Raw genomic sequence first — 23976 nt, forward strand, 5'->3', positions numbered from 1 at the left:
TGACACCCGTTCTCATGAGAAACTTAAAAACCTTTTCCTTTGCACCTCAAGAGAGCTCTGAAATTTATTGAGTTGGTATGTACCACACAGAAGGAAGGAGGGAAGGAAGGAGGGAAGAAAGGAAGGAAGGAAGGAAGGAAGGAAGGAAGGAAGGAAGGAAGGAAGGAAGGAAGGAAGGAAGGAAGGAAGGAAGGAAGGAAGGAAGGAAGGAAGGAAGGAAGGAAGGAAGGAAGGAAGGAAATAAAAAGACAAAAGAAAAAAGAAAAAGGCAAGAAAAAAGTTCTTTATTACATGAAAGTAATAAACAAAATCCAGACTGTTCTACCTTTAAAAAAAAAAAAGTGGGCCAGAAATCATCCCCTGGGGGTATGCATCTGCTCCTTGCCTAGGGGCTGCAGTCCTTCATACAGTCCTAAAATCCATCCCAATAGAGATAAGCAATCCTTTTTTATCTTTTTTTTTCCTTTTGCAAAAAGGCAAGTGGGATTATAACTTGCTTGATCATAAATTCAAACTTATTTTAAATGTCTGAGCCAAATTTGAAAATTTGGAGTCAGTGCTCTTATCTACTGCACCATCTACCTGCCCCAATCTGGGCAGTCCTATGGAAGAGCTAGGCAAGAACCATCCAACTACTCCATCCCACTTAGAGAATTAAAATCACATGAATGATGAAGTTACTCATAGGATCCTCGACTTGAACCTGGAAGAGATTCTAGGTCATCAAAGCTAACTTCCTTATTTTAGAGAAAAGGGAACTCAGAATCAGAGGTGCCCATAACCAGTGATTACTAGACAGAGATCACAGCATCATAAATCTAAAATTAAAAGAAACCTCAGACACTATTTAATCCCTCTCCCTCCCCGCCCTGGTTTTCAGAAGGGGAAGTTCAGGTCTAAAGAGAAGAGAGGACAAAACAAAAAAAGTGAATTAAATATCCTCCTTCAAGACCATAAAGCCATTCCTTGCCTCCACCACTAACAGGAAGACTCCACTTTAAGGGAAAGGCCACATTTACTCAAGCAAAGGGGCAGCAACAGAAGGATTAATCTAGGAGATTAAACCAAATGATCTCTAAGGTTCTTCTCTGAGTCTGTCAACGCATGAGCTTTAACCGCTATCCGAGTTCTGAGACAACAACAATTTTATGGCAAATCCCATTCAAATGGTTTGTAAAGATGGAGGATTTTAAATATAGAAGAGTGCATTCAACAAAAGACTCGATTGGTGTGCCGGTGTATTTTGGTGAACTATTCCTTTTTACTTTTGCTATAAGGGACAGATCCCTAGGAAAGAAATAAGGAAGAAATATATTGAGAAATATGGGTATCCTAAAAACAAAACATTTGAAAAACAATCAACTAAGGCATCAAAACACAATAGCAGGACGCTGAGGACTTTGGAAATTTTAATTCATTCTTGTATATTTTTGCTTTCTCTTCAAACCAGTGGTATAGCCACCGGAGCTCAGCTTCTACCAGAGGTGGGTGGGTGTGTGTGCAACCACAGGATGCCCTGCCACCATGGTGACAGGGATGTCTACAAATAAAATCAGTGACTAGAACCTGATTTACCCTAGGTCTTACTGATTAGATTTGAATTTCTAACTGACTGCGGTTTAGATTTTTCAGTTAAGAGGGAGGAGAAGAATTAACCCTTGATATCCTGGTCCAAGAGTCAACTTTCTCCGTTTCAGGACGGCATCACCAAAGTGTCTTAGTGAATTCAAACTCCCTCCCCTTCTAGGAAAATAGCTTCATCAAATGTGCCCATAAGCATTTTTCTTCCAATGGAACAGCTCTTTTGTGGCTGAAAAACCGCCTACTTTTTATCTGTCCACGGAAACCCAGAGATAAAGAGCATTTCTGTAGTTAGAGGAGAAGGAAACTGAGCTGACTTAGAAGCTGTCTCCTCCTTTTGTAGAAGGCTCTCAAGATGTTTTGAACATCTCAGCCGCTGTCCTTTTGTCATGGGTCTAAAAAAGCCGCTATCATCCATTCTGTGTGTCTCCCATTATAAGGCATTTTTCATTCAGTTACCTCCCAATTCCCCCAAGATAGGCAGGGTAAATATTGCTATCCCATTTACTGGCTAGGAAACTGAGGTTCAGAAAGAAGAGACTTTCCCAAAGTTTCAAGCCAGAAGGGGAAACCGAATCCTCCAAATGCTGCCTCCCAAATGTAAGGGTCTGTGGAGCTCTTTTCCAGGTTTACAAACATTCCCCTCCTCTCCCACAGCACAAAGCGCTCTCCTAACCTCGGGGATTTAAGGGCTGGGGCTCCCGGCTCCTTTACCACCTAAGTCCGGGATTCCACCGGCCGTCCCACTACCGTACCTGAGGTAGAGACAAAGCAGCTGAGGGACTCCCCTTGAGCGGCAGGGGACTCAGAGGAAGCTGGCACTCTTAGCACACAGTAGGTCTTTGCTGTGCACAGCCTCCCACATGTCAAGCAGGGCGAGGGGCCCCAGCTGGTGCACCATGAGCAGTTCCCGGTAGAAGCAGGGGTCCCGGTTCATGGGGTTGGCGCGGGCCCGGTGGATGCCGAAAGTCCGGAAGCCCGGGTGAGCCTGAGGGGCCACCCCGAGCCGCTTCAGGCACATGCCCAGGAAGACGTCGTCTATGGGGAACAGGGGGAGATACTCGGAGGCCGGCAGCAGGCGCCGCGCCAGCGGGGCCGCCATGAGGATGCCCCCGCCGCCCGCGTACGGCGGGTAAGGCTGGTTGAAGAGTTCGGGCGGGATGTAATACTTGCTGTGAGGGTTCCGAATGGGCCAAGCCCGGCCGATCACGTCCCCGACAAAGAGCTGAGGCAGCCTGGGGTCGCCCTGTCGGGAGCGTAGGAAGTCCAGCAAATTGGCGGGGTTTACAAACACATCATCGTCACCCTGGGGATAGACCCAGCTCGTCTCAACACCGACTGAAGGATGATACTTGCTTCCCCTGCCTCCCCGCCACTACAAAGCAATCATTCGCGTTCTTATATACTATATGTGTGTGTGTGTGTGTGTGTGTAATATATATAATGTATGTATAGGTATGCTTGTGTACATACACATATATGTATATGTATACTATGTGTAGTATATATATATAATTATACTATGTAGTTATATATAACTATATATGTTATATATAGTTATATACACTATATATTTATATACTATATAGTACATTATATATAATAATATATTTTATTTTAAAATATCCTATATTTATGGTATATTGAATATAATAATATATTCTATTTTAAAATACCCCATATTTATAGTATGTTATATATCTATTATATATTATAATATATATTATATATAATATATATGCTATATTATAAAGCCCTAATCAGCAATTAATTATTTGAGCAATTATACATATACTATGCACCAGATACATGTGGAACAGCGCAGAGAGCACTGGTCTTGGAATCAGGAAGACATCTTCATGAGTCCAAACCTGGCCTTGTACAGTTCTGTGTGACCCTGAGCAAGGCAGTTCATCCCTATTTTTCTCAGTTTCCTCATCTGTAAAATGAGCTAGAGGAGCTTAGAGGGTATAGTGGATAGAGCGCCAGCCCTGAAGTCAGTAGGACCTGACTTCAAATGTGACACTAAACACTTCTTAGCTGTTGTGATCCTGGGCAAGTCACTTAACTCCAATTGCCTCAGCAAAAACGAAAACAAAAACAAAATGAGCTAAAGAAATGGCAAAGCATTCTAGTATCTTTGCCAAAAAAAAATAGGGTCACAAATTACCCATGCATATGTTTTGTAAGTCAAAAGCTTTAATAAAATTTAAAAAAAAAAAAAGGATGAAGAAAAAAAATAGGGTCACCAAAAAAAACAAACACCAATATGAAATGTGCCAGACACTATGCAGTCTCTGTATCCTACAAAACAGAATTGATCTTTATAAGTTGGGAAAATAAATGTAAAACATTTTACAAATCTTAAAGTGTTTTACAATTATTATTATTATTATTATTGTATTCCACCCTCTTCCTCTGAAGCAGTGGTGCCTGCAGTATGATATAGAGGGAGAAGGGGGAAATGTTGGACTGGGGATCAGAAACCCAAATTAAAGTCCCAATTCTACCATTCTAGCTGCTGTCAGTTTAGTTGAGTTGCTTGGAGCCTCTTATGAATCAAATAGGAATACCAATATCTGTCATAAGTCAGGAGACCAAGAACAAGTAATTTCACTTTTCTAGATCTGTGCTTCAACTTCACTTTTAAAAAATGAGCAGATTATTCTAGAGGATTTCTAAGGTTCCTTCCAGCTCTGACAACCAAAGGGTGGCTGTGAGCATCACATGAGGTGATAATAAAAACAGCAAATGATAAGAATAATCTAGCTTCCTTCAAGTCTCACCTTACAAATCCTCCCTTACACAAGAGATCTTTCCTGGTCTCCAGCAGTGAACACCTTCTTTCTAAAATTCCCTGGCACTTGCCCTGCAGATCTTGCAGACACTTAGCTATTTGCATGTTTCCTCTATTAGTCTGCAGGTTTCTGGATTTGCCATTGTAACTCAGGACTTAGCACAGTGGCTGGCACACAATAGTTGCCTAATATATGCTTATTTGGCTGAGTGACCTGTGTATATATCTCCCTGATTCTCACAAAATCTTTATGAAATAGGGAACTATTGTTATTCCAATAAAGCAAAGGAAATTGAAGCTGAGAGGGGACAAGTAAATTGATCACAATCCAAACTCCAGAAGTTCATAGAGAAGCGAGTGACTTGTTGAAGTTCACAAAAGTAAGGCAAAGCAGTCCGGCATCCAAACCTTGATATTCACAATTATTTAAGTTTTCTAACAACCACAATTACTTAAGTTGGCAGAGCATCAAACAAACAATTTCTCATTGATCCAACGATCTCGGAAACTGGGTGCTATTATTATTAGCAGATTTTACAGATAAGGAAACTGAGCATGAGAGATATTAAGGGACATTCCCAGGTTCACAGAACTAAAAAGTGTCTGGGGCAGGATTTGAATTCTCCTTCATGGCCCCAAGTGCAGTACTCTCTCACCACCCAATCCCTCTCTATTATGTCCTGATATTATCCACAAAGTATTCTCTAAGTGATGACACCTTTCCCCAATGTCTTGCCCTGAATCTACCCTATCCCTCTCACTCCTCTCAGACTCACACCTTCCCAAATCCTGATTCCCTTCTCAGCTCTTGGATCCTCCCTCCCACGCCTTCCACCCCACTCTGCACCCACCTGAGTCCTAGTACTGGCTCTGCCACTAACTTAACGTAGGACTGAACAAGTCCGTCCACTCTTCAGCTTTCCCCTCTGTAAAACGAGGAGGTCGGACGAGATGCCCCCCGCCCCCTCCCGCCAAGTTCCTTTCTTGCACTCTAATTTTTAGTTCCCTATCCGCCCGTTATTCCCCCCTATCCCACTTCCCCAGTCCTCGGCTGCTCCCATCCGATCCCAGGCCCTCCCTCCTGGGTCTCAGCCCGGCAGAGGGCTGGCTTGCGGGCAGCCCGAAGCAGGCGGCAGGTGCCCTCCCTTGCTCCGCTCACCTGGAACACGAATTCCACACTGGGGCAGCGACGCTGGAACCAGCGCAGGAAGTTGACAGCTTTGAGGGTGAGGTTGTAGAAGGTGTCGGCGAAGTCCCAGCGCAGCAGGTCCCCGTGCGCTCGGTCCTCTTGCTCCAGGCGCCGGCGAAGCTCCTCCCCGCTGGGCCCCTCTTCGGCCGCTCCCTTCCCCAGCAAGAACACGGTGCGCACGGCGGCGGCGGCGTCCGAGCCCGAGCCCGAGCCGGGTCCCGGCAGCTCTCGGCCCCACGTGCGCCGCACAGCCTCTCGCCGCTCGCCGTGCTCGGGCGCCGACTTGACAGCCAGCAGTAGCCGCACCCGACCTCCACACTTGTCCGGGTGGTCCGTGCGCAGGGGGAAATAGCGACAGTGGCTGTGGCGGAGGAAGGCGCGAAAGTGGGGTTCTTTGGGCTGCTGAGGGGGGACCCGGGGCTGTATGGAGACGCACCACACCGTTCTGTTGGAGTCTCCGCCGTCGCCAGCCTCCGGGTCGAGGCGCGCGGATGCGTTGGTACCAGCAGGCCGGGAGGGTCCCAAGGGCAGGCGAGCGAGCTCCGGCCGCACTACACCCAGCCACAGCAGGGCTAAGAGCACTAAGAGCGCTGCCCCCAGCGCGCACCGCCTCCTACCCGGGCGGCTGGGCGCCGGCCACCACAGTGCTCGATAAAGTGACATGGCACTGAGTTCTATTGGTTAGGGTGCCCCTTTGGTTCGGCCACGGTCAGCGCCAGCCCGCCTCTGGCCAAGGCTGAGAGGAGCGCTGTATGCGCTGCTCCCTCGCTTCGCGAGAAGCTGTCTCCAGGCACCGGAGAGATAAGGAGTCCTTCCCGCAGGACAGCGCGTGTTATCTCGGGGGAGAGCCTAATCAAGGGGCGGCCCGCCCCCACCTTTGTGTCAGCGAGGTCCACGGTCTCGGGGCTAAGGCTGGAGAAAGGGAGAAGTGGCCCAGAGCGGGGAGTTCCAGTAACTTCCGAAAGCCTGGAGACCAGGCGGCCCTACTTGCCTCAATTGGCCTCGCGTCCCAGGCAGCCCTCGGGGCTCCGTCGTAACGAAGCAGGGAGCATCTCAGAGCCGGGGCTGCTAGCCCAGTTCTCCCGGCCCGTGCGAGACTTTCTATCGATCTCCTCTCATCGGAATAGAGCTCCTTCACCTACAGGAGGGGGCGGTCCGGGAAGTCCCTGGCTGATGTCAGTGCGTCGGGGCTGTATTAGCGCTTCCGAGGAAGCATCTAGGAACCAAAACACGCCTCTCCCTTGGCCGAAAGTGGACTTTAAAAGAATTACGCTGGGTCTGCACTTGCAGGGTCAGATGCCCACAAGTCCTCGGGAGAGGAGCAGCAGAAAAGAACTAAAGGTTAAAGAGTATAAATAACTGCAGGACGGACGTCTAGCTTTGAGTCAGGAGCCTAAGGTGCTAGTCTCACTTCTGCTATTGGCTAAGTGACCTGGACGCCTTCCTTCCTTCCTTCTGCCTTTCTGATATTTCTGTACTGGACGTGAGATTTACATGTCTCAGCCAAAAGCAGATCAGTATCCTCTCTGCAATTTTCAGTCTCTAGAGAAGCCTGAGGTAGAGAAAGGTTGAAAAAACTTGGCCAGAGGAACACAGCCAATAAGGATGTGCCAGAAGCAGACTCTGAAGTTGCATTCTGACTCACTGCCTCTCCATAATTTTTAATAATGATTGTAATTCATTCATAATAATAGAGTGACATTTCATTTCCAGTGTGCTTTTCTCACAATAGCTTAGCGTAGAATGGTAAAATAGTCTTGGGTCAGTCACCTCTCTGCCTCAGTTTCCTCATCTGTAAAATGAGAAATTTGGGTGAGATGGATGATCTCCAGTTTGGAATTGCTATGACCCATGGTCACACTGCAATAGGTAGAAGAGTCTAGCAAGTATTCAAACCCGATCTCTTGATTCCAAATTTGAATGCTTTGCACACTGTTTTCACTATAATTTGCTGCCCCTTTAACTCACTCTTTTTTTTTTTTTTGGTGGGGGGAGTGGGAGGGAAGAGAACAGGTTAAGTTACTTGCCCAAGGTTACACAGCTAGTAAATGTCTGAAGTCACATTTGAAGTCAGTTCTTCCAGACTCCAAAGCCTGTGCTCTTATTCCCAGCCACCTAGATGCCTCATCTCTACCCCACTCTCCACAGGGTCCTCCTTCTCAATACTACAACACCAAGTGTAAATTAACTAGCCTAACTCTAAGATTGTCTATTCTCCCCAACTGCCTTAGAGTTGTTCTCTATACAAAATTTAATAGATTCGTAACCTTTAGAGCTGGCAGGGACCATGGAGGTATATAGTACAACCCTTTTTTCTACAGAAGAGGAAACAGGTCCATCTGTCCCCCAGTAATCCAGGAACCCATTCATTTATTGAACAAAACATTTATTGACTAGCTTCTGAATTATAAGGCTCTGGGTGAAGAGTTTATCAGGATATAACAATAAATAAGACAATTCCTCTTTTTCAGAAATTTATAGTCTAAATGTCTTGTAAGGAACCCAGCACTGATTTAGATACTAAGTATCTAAATGATAAATGATAGATACTAAGCAAAGATCTGTTGATCTATTAATCTAAGGTACCTCTTGCAGGTGTTTTTCTCAATACCAAATTTCTCAGCACTGCAGAAAATCAATGGATCGTGAATAAATTACTTAACTTCTCCTAGTTTCAGTTTCTTTGTCCTGTAAATTCTGTAACATTAGGAGTTGGACTCATAAGTTCCTTTAGATTCTAAATCTATAGTTCTATGCTACCAGTAATCAAATTAGATTACTACTTCCTCTGCTGGAAATACATCCTAATTCAGAGAATCTCTGACTTGCAAGGAACTCAAAAACCATCACCTCCACCCTCCCTGAACAAGAATCCCCAATACAATATTTCCCAAAGTGGTCATCTAGCTTTGCTTGAAGGTTTCAATAAGGGGGAACCCAATGCCTCTCAAAACAACCCATTTGGGTAGTTCTAATTATGAGATACATTTTCTTTACTGTCAACTTCTCTGCAAGTTCCATCTATTTCTCCTAGTTCTACCTTCTGGGTTCAAACAGAACTAGCCTAACCCATTTTCCAATGGAGCAATTAATCCTTCAAATAGTTAGAATCATAGTATGACACTTATTATACTGAGGACCTTATATGCAGTCAAAAATCGATCGAACTACTATTTGCCTTAAATCTGTAGAAAGGCAGCATAATTAGCCAGCAATGGAGTGCTATATTTCGATTGTCCACCACGATCCTCTACTTGAGCCAGCAACCCAGAGATGGCTTCAGAACCTTTTCAGTTGTGCACAGGATAGTCTTTCTAAAAGGCTAATCCTTACTCCTACCTTAACATCTACCTTAACTCCTCCTAACCTTGAACATCTATATGTTCAAACTAGCTGAATTTTATCTTAGGGAACGATTTTATTAATCATTAATTATTATTAAATAATTATTTAATTAAATATTAAATCTATACTGTCAAGCTGAATTAAAGAGAATGGAACTAAAATTATGATCTTTAGTTGGGCAAAAAATTTGCCACTGAAGTATCATATCAAAGCAAGTGCTGGGAGTGCAAAGAAGGGCCTAGGATTTCATTTTACTGGAAGCTGTCAAGCAAACACCTAGTGACAACTGATTTGGTATATATATGTATATTTGAGAGAGTGAGATTTGTGAATAAGGTGATCTCCCAGGTCTTTTTTTAGCTCTAAAATCTAGAATTCTATGATCCTATTTATATTCATACCCTTCCCTTATGTTTTTGTTCTATTTTTAAAAAATGATTGTTTCTGTGATTATGGCTATTCCTTTTTTAAATTTTTATACAGATTGTCAAGAATTTCCTTTATAGATTAGGTTAGGGTTGAAGAATACAAAGTTTAAAGATTCTGTGTGGGTTTGGATTTTTTAAAAGCATTTGATAAAGCTTGTTTGGTTTTTATACAAAGGACACTTTTATTTATTAAAGCTACCCTGCAATATGGTCTAATTCCTTTTGGTTTAAAGCAAATTTTAAGGAAATCAAAAGGATTAAGTTGCCCAGGATCACAGAGTGAACTAATGTAGAGCCTAGAACCCAGGTCTTGTTTCCTATTCTAGGGCTCCTTCTACTCAATGGGAAAGACTTTTAAAAAGTACTCAAGAACTCTACCTAAACAAAAGTACCTATGAGACTAGAAATGAGGATATAGGATAGAATGAGGGGAAAGGATCCTATATATTAAAAGAAATCTGAGAACTTCACTAGGAAAAAAATAACTTTTGGAAGTAATCAATGCTCAAATCCTGCAAGTAAACACTTATATTTTGTTTTTCATATCTCAAAGACTATTAATGGGTTGGGTTTTTTTAGCAATTTCTTCTGTCATCCATATAAAACTCATGTTTCACAATGCAGGATCCCCATGTGATGCCAAGAGAGCAACGCCAAAGAGATAATAAAAGGGGGAAAGGACCTACAACATGTCCAGATAGATATATGTACAGCAGCCCTGTTCATGGTAGTAAAATATTGGAAATTGAAGGGATACCCATCTGTTGGGGAATGGATGAATAAGCTATCATATATGAACATAATGGAATACTATTGTTCAATAAGAAATGATGAACTAGCAGATTTCAGGAAAAAAACATGGAAAGACTTGTATGAACTGATGAAAAGTAAAATGAGCAAAACCAAGAAAATATTACACACAAGATCAGCAACACTCTGTGATGATCAACTATAAATGACTCAGTTCTTCTCAGCAACACAAATAATACAGGACAAGTAAAAAAGACTCACAAAGAAAAATGCTGTCCATGTGAAGATTTAAAACAAACTAATGGACTCGGGACCTGGGGGGGTGAGGGTGGGAAGGGAGTGAGAAGGCAATGGTAGGCTACATTGTGCATAGGGGAAAAACATTTTGCCCATCATTCTGCTTTCCAGAAAGAAATATACTGCAGTGAAAGCAGAGACTGCAGTAATGTCATGGAGGAGTTGGCCAATCCAAAGAATACAGAGATTCATTTTTATTTACGTATTAGAAAAAAATTACATGGCTCCAGATTATCATAAAATTTAACATCCTTCAATTAAATATCACATAGTTCTCATAATCATTAAACCCTACATAAAACCTAAATGATGCAACAAGTTTCTATGAATATTCAACAACCCAGTCCAGAAATTGTAACTAAGAAATAGATGCCGAACTGAATGCCAGACAGGAATCTGTGTGTGGCAAAAGGGCTGGGACTGCACCTTCAGAGCATAGTACCACCCCACCTCCCATTCTCCATCAGTCAGGCTCCTGCAGACTTCCAACTCTCTATCCATATTCATTTGCAAAAAGGGGTGTGTCCAAGGGGTGAAAGAAGCAGCAGTTACTCAACAAGGGATACTCTCACTTCTATTTCATTATGATGTAAAAGCTATCATTGATTTCAATTTTCACTGTGTTCAGAACAAAAAAGCTTCCTCGTGAAAGTTCTGAATCATCTCATCACTGATGAGCACATGGTTCCTGTTGGCCCCTGTTTGTAGATCTGACTGATCTGGCAAGGAGAAATAATAAAACTGAAAAACTGAGTAATTTTCTCTATCAGCTCAATAACTGTTCATCCTTCTAAATAGATGGCATGGTACACAAAGAAAGCATCATTGAAGGTGCTGCTGCTGCTGCTTTTACTGCTGCTATTGCTGTTTCTTCCTCAATTTCAAAGATGTCTGACAAGTGTAAATCATCAGCCTGGACCTCACCATCCACCCTTTTAAGGTATTAAAGAATTGAATACCATCAGGAGGGCCACAAATTTTGGATAATGTCATTTCTGCTTAACTTCAACAACTCTCCACCTGACAAGTTTGTAAAAAATCTAAGATGAAGAGTCAGTTAAAATGTAACTACTGTTGATCTTCCTGAGGGGTAGTAGTTGGCAGGTTTATCTACAATTGGAGGAAGTGGTTCTGGCTAGTGGTTTGGTAAACCATTCCCTTCTCCAACTGAAAAACTGCTATGGGAACTGTTAAAGCCAGATTTTGGAGAATTATTAACATATGTGATCTCAGGCCGTTAGAGAATACTCTGGGTATTGTTGTCTCAGGAAATTGGTATTTTTCCTATTTGCCTCTCTATTTTCTCTGTGTCCATTTTTTTTTTTTTTGCTTCCTGTCTGCTTAAAAACTTTGATTTGACAACTGACTGAATGCAAGTGTTCCCTGTATTCTCCATTCTCATTCTCCTTAAAGATGTCAGTCTGTACTGTGAATGGTATATCCTTTTCCCCACTGTGTTTTCATAGTGAATATAACATCCTTGAATAAACAGGGATGTCCTCTTTGCAGGGTTCCAAAGGAACCCCACAGTATTCAGTTGTATTGGATTTGCATTAGGGTCAATTATTCCTATGGATATCAAAATATCTATATCAAGGATTCTATCTGTTGCCTGTTCCATCTCCAGCCCTCAAGCTTCTGACAGTGTACTATAGCCACCTGTCATGGAATACCACTAGAAATATACTTGTCATTGACTTGCCACTGATTTCTGGAAGTTCTCCAGATTTCCAGCATTTGGATTTCATGACTGTCTTCAATTGAGATATGTATTTCATCAAGGAGCTTTCCTAAAGAAAAGGTAGCAGTACAAAGCACATTCCTCTATCTATCTATCTGTGATAAATATTATATTTATATAGTATAATTTATAATATAATATAGTATGATTATATAATTTTATGAGTATAATAATTTATATAGTATAATTTATAATATAGTATGATATATAATTCATATATAAGTATATATTTATATTTTATATAAGTATAAGTAATGTCATGATGTTATAAGTTTCAGGTTAATTTTCTTCATCTGATCGAATAATAGTCACTTCAGCTTTCAGTTTGAATTCTTGTTATCAGAGGGCAAATTTGACTCTTCTTGTTTAAAAATGGGCAGTTCAAGGACATCACTCATGTTTTCCTGACCTTAAGTCTAACACTATTTCCATTGTGCCCCTGAGTTGATTCATATATAGGCAACCCCTGGGAAGTGGTCAAGTTTCTCCAGCCCATTAGAAAACTAGTTTTGTGCAATATCATTCCATAATGACTTTTCATATTTAATCCAAGGTCAATGAGTGAGACTGACTTCATATCTTATCACTTAGATTAAATGGAAAGAGATTGAATAAATCAACTAGTCCCACCTTTACACTATGATCACATGGTTTACTGAAGGAAATGAAATCATGAAAGCAAAGACATGAGGCACTCCCACATGCAGCTAACCACCTGTAGCTATCTCATAAACCATTTTCACTTGCTCACTCAGATCTTCTGAGCTGTAGGGGAAATACCCAAACTACCCACGGTCAAGGAGAAAAAAACAGGGAGTAGGGGAGAGTAGTATCGTACAGTATGGTATGGCATGGCATAGAATCATAGAGTAGTCCAGGATCCCAATTATGGATCACAGACTTTAACAAGGGGGAAATGTGACAAGGGAGAGATGGGGCGAGAACATTGGAAATCCATCTCCCGTTCTAAGTTCATCAGCTCAACTAGATTCTCAAAATTGGCATTTGGCATCTCCTATTGCTATAGAATCTCTCCTTTTCCTGCTCCAATTCAAAATGTTCTCTTTCACACTTGGTTTCTGGAAGCCTCAGTCTTCATCCAAGAGAGCTTTGGGTAGCAGCAGCCACATCAGAAGGGGCTGCTACAGTCCCACTTTACCCCATGGAAATCCTAAAGTCACAGTGCAGTATCTGCTGTTATTCACACGCAGGCCCAGGCCAGCAGGGTGATCAAGATGTCTCTATCTGAAGGGCAATAAAAGGAGGAAGAGTCAGGGGTTAGCATACAGATCCTGTACTCCTCTCTCCTATCATTAATCTTACTGTCACTCACAAGGATGCACTCCCCAAGAGAGGAAGGCCAATCAGACTCGTCCATATTCCACGATCATCAGAAACTACTTTGCTAGCCTCTCTCTCCTCCCAAGACCATGAGGAAAATGAGTGTGAATTACAGTAAAATCACAGATTTAAAGATGAAAAAGAATCGCAAAGACTTCTAGCATCCTGGGGTTATAACTCTAAAATGAATTGGAACTTCAGAGACCATCTAGTCCAAACCTGTCATTTTTCCAGATGGAGAAACTGAGGCTAGAAATAATGTGACATACTCAAGATGACACAGGTAGGAAGCAGCTGACTTGGAATTCCAACATTCTTTCCACTTCACCATAAACTGCAGTGAACCCTTTGAGCCTTTTCTTTATGGACCATACCTCCCCAGGAGTCAACTAACCCTCAAATAGCCAGAGCTCCATCGGGGCACATCCTGCTCATGCTCCCCCAGTTTATGATGCTTTCCCTTTTATCCTCAATAATATGGTGTGATAACATTATCCCCAAATGAGTTCTGACTAGGTCAAAATACAACAGGACTATCCCCTCCCTTTTCCTAGACCCCTAACTCCTTGTTTATTTCTTTTTTAAAAATTAATTATTGTTTCAATTAAAAATTATTTTCCTCTCCGTGTTTCCCTCATCTTGTGAATAACAAACAAGACAAAGAAAACCAAAAACTTGCAATAAACAGGCACAGTCAAGCAAAGCAAAGTCTCTCATTGCTCACCTCCAAAAACAACTGTCTTCATTTTGCACTTTTAAGCCCAACACCTAACATTTGGGCTTACTTTTTTTTCAGATTGCTGGAATCTTGGTTTGTCTTGGCACTAAGCAGAATTCTAAAGTGTCTCGGAGATATTTCTCTCAATAATATTGTTATTATGTAAGTTGTTCTCCATGTTTATTGGGGAGTTCATCAAATTGATCAAGGTCTCCCCTAATCAAGTCTCTCTTTACTCACATATGTGAGAAAATATTTTGGTCACCACCTGAGCTCTAGTAACATATGTATCTAGATAGAATATATAGTTATAGGTAATATAAATACATTAATTATTAATTATATTGTTTTTGTTGTTGTTTGTCCTTTGTTCTCTAAGAAGACCCTGACATCTGGGAGATGGTGCCCTGACATGGAAGTGAATTGGATTTAAGGGAGGGAGGGCTGTGCAAAGTCACCAGCCTCATTCTTTCCTCCAGAACCAGTGGCCAAATATAGATCAGGATGACTGGAGGTGGCCTTGGATGTGACTGACTGATTGCTCTGACCTTGGGACTGGTGGGACCTGACTTTGACTACCAGACCAGCCTTCCCTGTCTTTTCCACTTCTCTTCTACATCTCTGCTTGTTTGAACGTCAAGAAACTAGATACCCTGTGCTTGGTCTTTCCCTCTCCATTCTTCCCCTAACCCTAGCTTTCAAGCTTCCTTGAATGTATGTCTTCCCCCTCCCAGAGAAGGAACTGTCTCTTTTTCCTTAATTTGTGTCCCCAGCACATAGCACAGTGACTGTCACTTAGTAGACATTTAATAAAATCTATTAGATTGAATCAAATTATGGGAAGGAGAAACCCAGAAATCATTCAGAAGGAAAGAGTATGTGAATCCTGGAAAATAGACATCCTAAGGAGCAGCTGCTGTAGGTACCACAGCAAAGCCCTCCACGATCAAAGTTCCATAGGCAGACTGTGCGGGAGATGCATCTGGTGGAGGACAGAGAATGGGATTTCAGCGAATGCTGAAATTTCCTTCCAAGATATGGATGGAGTCTAGAAATGTTCATTTCTTCCCCCTTACATTTTAATTTTATTCTTCAAAGAAAGTAAGTCCATGTCTTTGAATTTGATGCCTTTTCTGTGTATGTGGAAGAGAAGGAAGAAGGAAGATGGTGGAGAAGCTGGGTAGAGCAGTTTATCCCGCTTGTGTGTTGTGTGTGTGTTGTCTTGTGTGTGTGTGTGTGTGTGTGTTTGTGTGTTAGCCTTCATGTTAAAGGTTTCCTTTATTTCTTAACTTTGCCCACTGGGCAGCCTGAAAATGAACCTATTCCCAAGTAGTTCTCAGTAAAGATCTTCACAAATGTTGCTAATCTTGATAGATTAGAGTCTTGCAACTATGTGTGGCTTCCTCAGCATGCCCCGTGACTCAAATTCACACGTTCAGAGCTGGAAGGGAACTCCCCCAAGGCTATAGAATCTGACCCCTTCATTTTATAGATGAGAAAACTAAGGCCCAGAAGTGGTGACTTACCTACGATCACACACATCACAGAGGTAGAATTTGAACTCACATTCTCTGAATCTAGAGACATTTTGTATTTCACTAGAACTCACTGTGGTTATTCAGCTGTTTGAAAGTGAAATCTTCCAGCCTAGTTGCCCAGATCCCATCTCTCCAGTAGACGGTCTAGATCTCAGGGATGATAAAGAGAAAACCTCTTTCTAAAAGAAATCCCCTTTGTTCAATCTTACTGACTGGGCAAAAAAAAAGTCTTGTAACAAGCAGATTCCCAGGGTGCGTTTTCACAAAATTGACTAATCTTGTCTGCCTGGAGACTGGTGTGTAGCCTCATCAGTATTTCCTTCCTGTTTTGGCCAAACTCATAAAAGTATTTCAAAGGTTGCCAATGTTTGAATGCTGCTAATACCTCCTCAGAATCTGGTTTGTAGGGGGGACTCAAATAATTTCCAGATCTCCTAAGGTCAGGGTAATCCATTCCACAGACTTGTGTATCAGCTTAGCACTACATCCAAGTTCTCACATCCTATCTGGCATTTACTAAAATGAACTAAAATCAACTAAAATTAGTGCTAATTTCCCCATATCTCTCTCTCTGAATCTCCTTCCCTTTAGACCAGCCAGTTGTATTCATAGGACTTCCTATCTATGATGAAAAAGAACAATTGATTTAAGATTTTTAAAAGCAATATGGAATATGAAGACTGCATTAGTTAGAAAACACTTCCAATATCTACTTTCCAAAGCATCCCATCTTACAGGAAGGAATGTTGGGGAGCAATGGTCTCAGCAAAGGGCTGCTGAGACTAAAGGCACCATGACTACGTCTGTCAGTGGGAATCAGGGAGCCTTTTAGAAGCTTTGTTGTTTCCCTTTGCACAGCAACTGAATCAACAGGATGTCAGTGCCAACTCTTTACTTCCAGTTCCTCCCCAATTTCTCTCTCTCTGTCTGTCTCTGTCTCTATCTCTTGTCTCCCTCTTTTCTCCTTTCCTCCCTCTCTCTCTCTCCTCTCCTCTCCTCTCGTCTCCTCTCCTTTTTTCTCCTCTCCTCTCCTCTCCTCTCCTCTCCTCTTCTCTCTCTGTCTCTCTCTGTCTCTGTCTGTCTGTCTGTCTGTCTGTCTCTCTCTCTCTCTCTCTCTCACACACACACACACACACACACACACACACACACACACACACTTCTCCCCCCATCTCACACCCTCACACCTCCCTCCCTCACTGGTCCATGAATTAGTGATTCTCCTTGGCAAAACCTAGATCAAATCTTCCCAGCACTAAAAAGGCAAATTCTCCCTGGGCTGCCAGAGTTCAGATACCTCAAGGTCCAAAACCTAGCATCACAGTAGGGGAGGAGAACAGCCTCAGTTTCTAGAAACCACAGTAGAATGAGGGTTGGCATTTAGGAAATCTGGCTCTGTGGCCATTTCATTTTTGTTCTTTATCTTCCTTCTTCTCCAACCACATGCTTCTAACTTCAGCCTCCCATGCAGCCGCCCGTGCAATGTCATACCCTGATGTAAACTCATACAGAATTTTACAGAATGTAGCTTCCAAAAAAAAGGGTAGTAGATCCATAATTGGGGGTAGCTCCCTGCCTCATGTGTGATTTCTAAAACAGACTGATTTCATGAATCTGATTTAGAGTTTTGATATGTGGCTAGATTAGTGATGATGGAGAGAGAGTTTATATTGCAGAGGCCCTTTATGAATCATTTCACCATTGAGTGTCTTCCATATGCTTTCAAATACGCTTACAGAACTCACCTAGAGCTCTTAAGAGCAATGGAAAGTATCATTGGATGATAAAAATGTAAGAAATTTCAGACCATATCAGATCCATGATCTGTCCTAGTTCAGGACTTTGTCTCCAATGAGAACAGAGCATCCTCAAAGTTTTTCAAGATGTAATAATAATATTAACAAAACATTCTAATTTTTCTTCATAATTCATTCTGAACCATCCAAGAACTTGAATGAACTTTTCAAAATGAATGTTTTCAGTTAAAACAACTGGAGGTGTGGAGCTGGTGGATCATGAATTCCACAATTTTACTACCAGTGGGGTAAAGCAGTCCATTATTTTATTTGTTCTAAACTTATATATGAGGCAATATGATGACTTGGATCATGGACTCATAGATCCAGAGCTAAAAGGAATCTCAGAGACTATGTAGTCCAACTGCTCACTTCACAGATGAGGAAATCAAGGTCTGAACAGGTTAAAGGACTTGTCCAAAGTCACTAAGTATTAAGGCAACTAGGTAGTATAGCAGATAGGACATTGGATTTGAAGTCAGGACAAATTTGTGTTTGAATTCTGCATCATTTATTTGCTTTGTGACACTCAATGAGTCATTTAAACTTTCTTAGCCTCAGTTTCCTCATCTGTAAAGTGGGGAAAAATAAGCACCAAATTAAAGAATCGTTATGAGGATCAAATGTGATCATATAGGTAATATGTCTTATAAATATTAGCTTTCATCATTAGCGTAAGTGATGAAGATAATATTCAAGCCCAGATCATTTGTCTCAAGCCAATGAGTGCTCTTTCCAAGGAGTTTAGAATTAGAGATGCATCTGCTTTTCAGGGAATTGATAGATTCAAGGTGTAAAAGAAAACATTTTTTTTGGACGTAGTCAAAAAGAGAATTTTTTTGACTTGACTATGAATATATATTTGACTATAAGGGGTTTTAGTTTCCTTTTCCCACAGTTGCATGGTATGGAAAGAAAAGAAAATAAGTTTTTATTCACTGGAAAAAGTAATTAAAATTTTATAAGAGAGTTTTTGTCACCACTCAGCATGAGTCCCTGAGTCATCATGGTTAATAAGACCCAGCTAGAAAATGTCTACACCTGCTCTGAATTGAGGTGAGGATGTGGAGTAGGGAAGGAACTGTTCACCTTTTATTCCTGGAAACAGTCATATTCTGAATTTCCATAAGTTTGACTGCGATGTTGACTGATCATGCTCTAAGGAAAGAGTTATTGGGGGCCACTACACTAATTAGATGAAATTCAACAGAAACGAAGTGGAAAATCTTATTGAGTTGAAAAATAATTTCCATAAGCACAATATAGATATAACTCATTACATACATGTATATACATACATGCATAGGTATGGTGGATGCACATACCTGGGTGCATGAGCACAAAATTCATTTTTCTTAGAATAATGTTGAGATGGGGGCAATGGGATATTCCTTGGCTCCATTGCCATATTTAAGTTCTCCCCCACCTCCATCACTCAGTAACCTTTCTTTTAACTTTCTTGCTATTCATATAAATCTCTAAATTCATATACTCATATGTATCAGAGTCTTGGAACCTGTTGTACACAGACATCTCCAATCCATGTTACTCCCTTTCTTTCCTCATTGAGTTCAATACATGGTTCACGATTTTTATCTACTTCCCAACTCCTGCCTTCATACCAGGGGATTTCAGTGCACATATTAACTATGTCTCAAACACCCTAACCACTCAGTTTTTCAACCTACTCATTTCCCATGGCCTTATCTTTCACTCTATCTCAGCCACACACAAAAATAGTCATACCCTTGATCTTGCAATTACCCATGAATGTACAAACTCCATGTTCAAAAATTCTGAAATACCCATATCTGACCATAATTACTGGCCTCTGCCTCTGCCTTCCCCTATAAAAATCCTACTTTCCAACTTTTTGATTCTCTTCTAGGTAATTACTCTGGCACTGGACACTTTCTTCTTTTCCCTATCCTGACTCTTTGTTGAACCAGTGCAGTTCTACACTATCCTCTCTTGAATCCCTAGCCCATTATCATTTCACTGATTATGCCCTATGAATCACTCTCAACCTCCCCCATTTTCTCTGCCACAAACATGTTGCCGAATAAAGGTAGAAAAATCAGAAACCATCCTAATTGGGTCCGCTATAAATTTATTTTATACCACTTTAACTGGGTCTTCACCTCTACTACCAATCCTTTTATGCCTTCTTTATCAACTCACTTGTTATTTGTCCTTTGTTCTCAAAGATGACCATGACTTCAGGGAGGTGATTCCATGACATGCAAGTGAAATGGACTTGAAGTGAGGGAGGGCTGTGCAAAGTCACCTGCCTCACTTTCTCTTCCAGGCTATCTGGGCCCAGTGGCCAGATATAGATCAGGTTAACTGGAGATAGCTCTGGATACATCAACTCACTAACTCCTTCTTCAACAGCTCTGCCAAATTTTTTCGTCCCTCCTTAAATATCACACATATTACACTTCCTACACCCTCTCAGCTGAGGATTTTTGCCTAATGTTTTACAGGGAAAAAAGAAATCATGGTTACTTTGTGTTCTCACTTTCCTCTTCTTCTTCATCTTCTATAAATCTGGTGCCATTATCTCCTTCTTCACTGTGGTCTCATATGATGAGGCGGCTCTACTTCTTAGCAAGACTAATCCCTATCTCTTCTAAGAAATCCCATTCCTTCCTGTCTCTTCCAGCAAACCGTTCCTTCTGTCATTTCCATCTTATCACTTATGTCAATCTCCCCCTCTTCATTGGTTCATTATCTAATGCCTACAAATATGGCCTTATATCCCCCATACTCAGGAGCCTTCACCTGATCCTTCTATCCCCACTACCATTCTATACTTCTTCTGTCCTTTGTAACTAATTTCTTCTAGGAGGTTTTCTATAAGTGTCTCCATTTTTTTCTCCTCTCACTCTCTTCTTAAACCCTTACAACCCAACCTCACACCTAATTGTTCCATCAAAACCATGCTTTCCAAAGTTAGTGGCCAAATCCAATGGCCTTTTCTCAATCCTCACTCTCTCCTTCCCATAATATTCTCTATCTCTAGGTTTTCAGAACACCTCTCTCTCTCCTGGTTCTTTTTTCCCTTGTCAAACTCTCTTTCCCTATCCTCTCCAGATTATGCTAACTAATCATAGGTGATCATCAAGATTCTGTTCTAGTCCCCTTTCTCTTCTCCTTCTATAAGACCTCACTTGGTGATCTCACCAGCTCCAAAGGATTTAATTACCATCTCTGTGCTGACAATGCTCAAATCTCTCTTGCTCCAACTTCTCTGCTGACCTCTCAAACATTTTTAACTGGATGTCCAGTAGACATGTTAAACTCAATATTTCCAAAATGGAATTTCATTATCTTTCCTCCAAACCTTCTCTCTATCCTACCTTCCCTGTTACTATACAGAATAACACCAACCTCTCAATCCCTTGGGCTCAAAATCTAGGAATCATTTCGTACTCCTCAGTATCTCTCACCTCTCCCCTTATCATTTTTTTTTGCCAGGATCTGTTGATTTCATCTTTAATATCTTTTCAATATGCCTTCTTCTCTCCTTTGACACTGCCAGTGCTCTAGTGCAGGCTTCTCCTCACATCTTGACAATTGTAGAGGCTCATGGTGGGTTTGCTATCTCATATCTCTTCTCATCCTCCACTAAAGTGATATTTCCAAAGCACAGATCTGACCATGTCACCCTGCTACTCAAAAAACTTCAGTGACTCCCAATTGCCTTCAAGAGCAAATATAAAACTACATTTGTGACCTAGCCCCCTCCTACCTTTCCAATTTTCTTATATTATTTACTCTCTCCACATGCTCTTTGATAGTGATTATCTTTTGCTTCTTTTTGTACTCCCAGACCTTACACAGTAGCTGGCACATAATAGGCATTTAATTAATATTTATTGGTTGGTTGTTTGACTGAATATGTGGGGGTTATAGGTAGTTCATAGTTCTTCTGAAAAATATTTAGGGGTTCTAGATCACTACAAGTTCAAGCCAATGTTGTGATAGGAGAGCCAAGAGAACTAACACAACCTTGGGCTGCATTAAAAGAAAAATAGGCTCTGAGGCCAAGGAGGACAATAGTTTCACTGTACATAGTCATATTAAATTGGAACTGCCAGTGAATGAATGGTCATAGACTGAAATAGTATCTGTTTCACAACTGGTGAGCTAGCAGTAGTTATATAAAAATTGAGTCACATGGTGGGAAGTATGGTTGAGTGGAGAAGTCAAATGACTTGACTCTGCTAACAACTAACTCCACCCCTCAAGTGAGAGACTGTCTCAACATCCCTTTTCCAGCCTAAATTTAAATTCTCATCTCCAGGGTGTTAGACAAAGTTCCAAATCAGGAAGAGGAGAACCTGAATTAAAATCTTGGCTCTTACTCTCCCTCCCTTTCATTCTCTAAACCTCAATGTCATCATCTATAAAATGGAGATAATCCCTACGCTGTCTTTCTCATAAGATTCTTGTGTTCAGCACTCTGTCCAAGGCACCATTCCCCTGCTCCGTCCTTCTGTTTCTCATCTGAAAGGGCGTTCTTTCCCCATCAGCCGGAGACTTTAGGGAATATAATAATGTCATTGTAAAGGCAAACAATTTTGAAAGAAATTGATTAGAGCATTAAACTACCATGATTCCATGAGACTCAGGATGAAACACACTACTTAACTCGTGACAGAGAGATAACAGACTCATGTTTTATTTTGGTTTTTAATGTTGACTCTATATATTTGTAACCAGGGTTTTGTTTTTTATTTATTTCTTGGGTGGGAGGTGAGGGAGAAAAGATCTGTTTTCATTTCCGGATAACCTCGGCTATCACTTTATTTTAATGATTCTGGCAGCATTTACAATACCAGCTGCCTCAGTGCAACCTCACCTATGCCATCTGAGTCATAATCCCCAGAGAGACAGAAGAGGGAGAAAATAGAATTTGTTGTGCAGAGAGAAATGTCAGTTTCTCTTTCCCTGGGGGAGACTTTTAACAGTTTAATATACTATCCTAGAATACTTCTCTACTGGACTAATTCAAGGGGAAGTTCTACTTGAATTCAAAGATATTTCTTAGAGAAATGTAGTTATAAAACATTCAAGCATATGGACTAACTCTCATTGGGAAAGTGAAGCATTGATTTAGGGATCTGCTTTAAAAAATAGATAAGGTTCATGATGTTGGTACAAGAATAGGGGGCCAGGAGAGCTGGATTCTAGTCTTCTCTCTATCACTAATTAGTTCTCTGACCTCATCCCTGGATCTCAATTCCCTCATCTGGAAAGTGGGGTATTTCAAGAAAAAATTAGTAAGGAAGGTGAATTTAAATATAATATCAAACAGTTTATTACAGAAACATGAACATAAACGATCTTGTCTTTGAGTTCAGCTAGTGACCTTAAAATGCTAATTCCATATGATCCAGCTTCTTGATTTCATCAAGAAAAAAAGTTTTGAGGTATAGGGACCTCTATTTATTGGCAAGGTTTTAAACTCCGTTCAACCTATTCAAATTAATTCATAGATGCCCCCAGTCTCTTTCTTCCTCAAAAGACCAGGTCATTTAACTATTGTTTATTTGACATCACTTGATAAAGTGAAAAGAATTTTGTGGCTGTTCTATCTAGTCTTGTGATTTCTTTGGAATAGGAGTCTCTGAGGATGTTCCCTCTACCAATGTGAAGTGATTCTAATGGAGTATTATTGTGCTATAGAAAATGATGAGCAAGATGTTCTCAGAAAACTCTAGAAAGACTTACATGAACTGATGCAAAATGTAATTAGTGGAATCAGGAAAATGTTGTACATAGCAACAGCAATATTGTAAGATGATCAATTGTGAATGACTTAGCTGTTCTCAGCAATACAATGAGCCAAGATAATTCTAAAAGACTTAAGATGGAAAATGCTATCCATCCATAAAGGAATAATTAATGGAGTCTAAATGCAGATTTAATAGTATTTTTAAGCTTAATAGTATTTTTCCAATTAAATGTGGAACATTTATCTTTGTAAGATTTTAAGCTCCAAATTTTCTCCCTCCCCTTCCCCAAGATAACAAGCAAGCTGATATAGGTTATATGTGCACAATCATATTAATCAAATAACATCAGTCATGCTGTGAAAAATGGAATATAAATAAAATAATAAATGGGAATAAAAAGGGAATAAATACAAGGGAATAAAAAATAAAAGGGAATATGAGGGAATAAAAGGGAAAATGAGAAAAAAGTGAAAACAGTATAAGAAGCATACTTTTTCTTTTTTTAATTTTTTCTCCTTTTTTTTAACAAGATGAGTAATGTGGAAACATATTTTGCATAACTACACTTATATCAAGTTACTGGCCTTCTCAATGAGGTGGGTGGGAAGAGAAGGAGAGAAGTTTGAGCTGGAGATTTTAAAAATGATGAAAATTGTTTTTGCATGTAATTGAGGAAAAATAAAATACTAAGCAAATAATTTAAAAGAGAAT

The 23976-nt window shown here is 40.8% G+C and overlaps 1 protein-coding gene and 1 pseudogene across 2 annotated transcripts; both read right to left on the reverse strand.

The window, feature by feature from the left end:
• Positions 1-268: 268 nt before the first annotated feature.
• LOC127555952 (UDP-GlcNAc:betaGal beta-1,3-N-acetylglucosaminyltransferase 7-like) lies at positions 269-6241 on the reverse strand. 2 transcript variants are annotated; one of them, XM_051988726.1, is made up of 2 exons: positions 5538-6241; positions 269-2827 (listed from the first exon to the last, which is right to left on the reverse strand). In XM_051988726.1, the coding sequence occupies exons 1-2, from the start codon at positions 6228-6230 to the stop codon at positions 2387-2389; spliced, it is 1134 nt and encodes a 377-aa protein (XP_051844686.1). In that variant the 5' UTR covers positions 6231-6241; the 3' UTR covers positions 269-2386. The 2 variants fall into 2 exon arrangements, with proteins under 2 accessions (XP_051844686.1, XP_051844685.1); XM_051988725.1 differs by having other exon boundaries at positions 269-2887.
• Positions 6242-10379: 4138 nt separating this feature from the next.
• LOC127557541 (alpha-globin transcription factor CP2-like) lies at positions 10380-12560 on the reverse strand (annotated as a pseudogene).
• Positions 12561-23976: the final 11416 nt, after the last annotated feature.

The sequence above is a fragment of the Antechinus flavipes genome, chromosome 3 (genome assembly GCF_016432865.1).
Source record: "Antechinus flavipes isolate AdamAnt ecotype Samford, QLD, Australia chromosome 3, AdamAnt_v2, whole genome shotgun sequence".
NCBI classification, from domain to species: domain Eukaryota; kingdom Metazoa; phylum Chordata; class Mammalia; order Dasyuromorphia; family Dasyuridae; genus Antechinus; species Antechinus flavipes.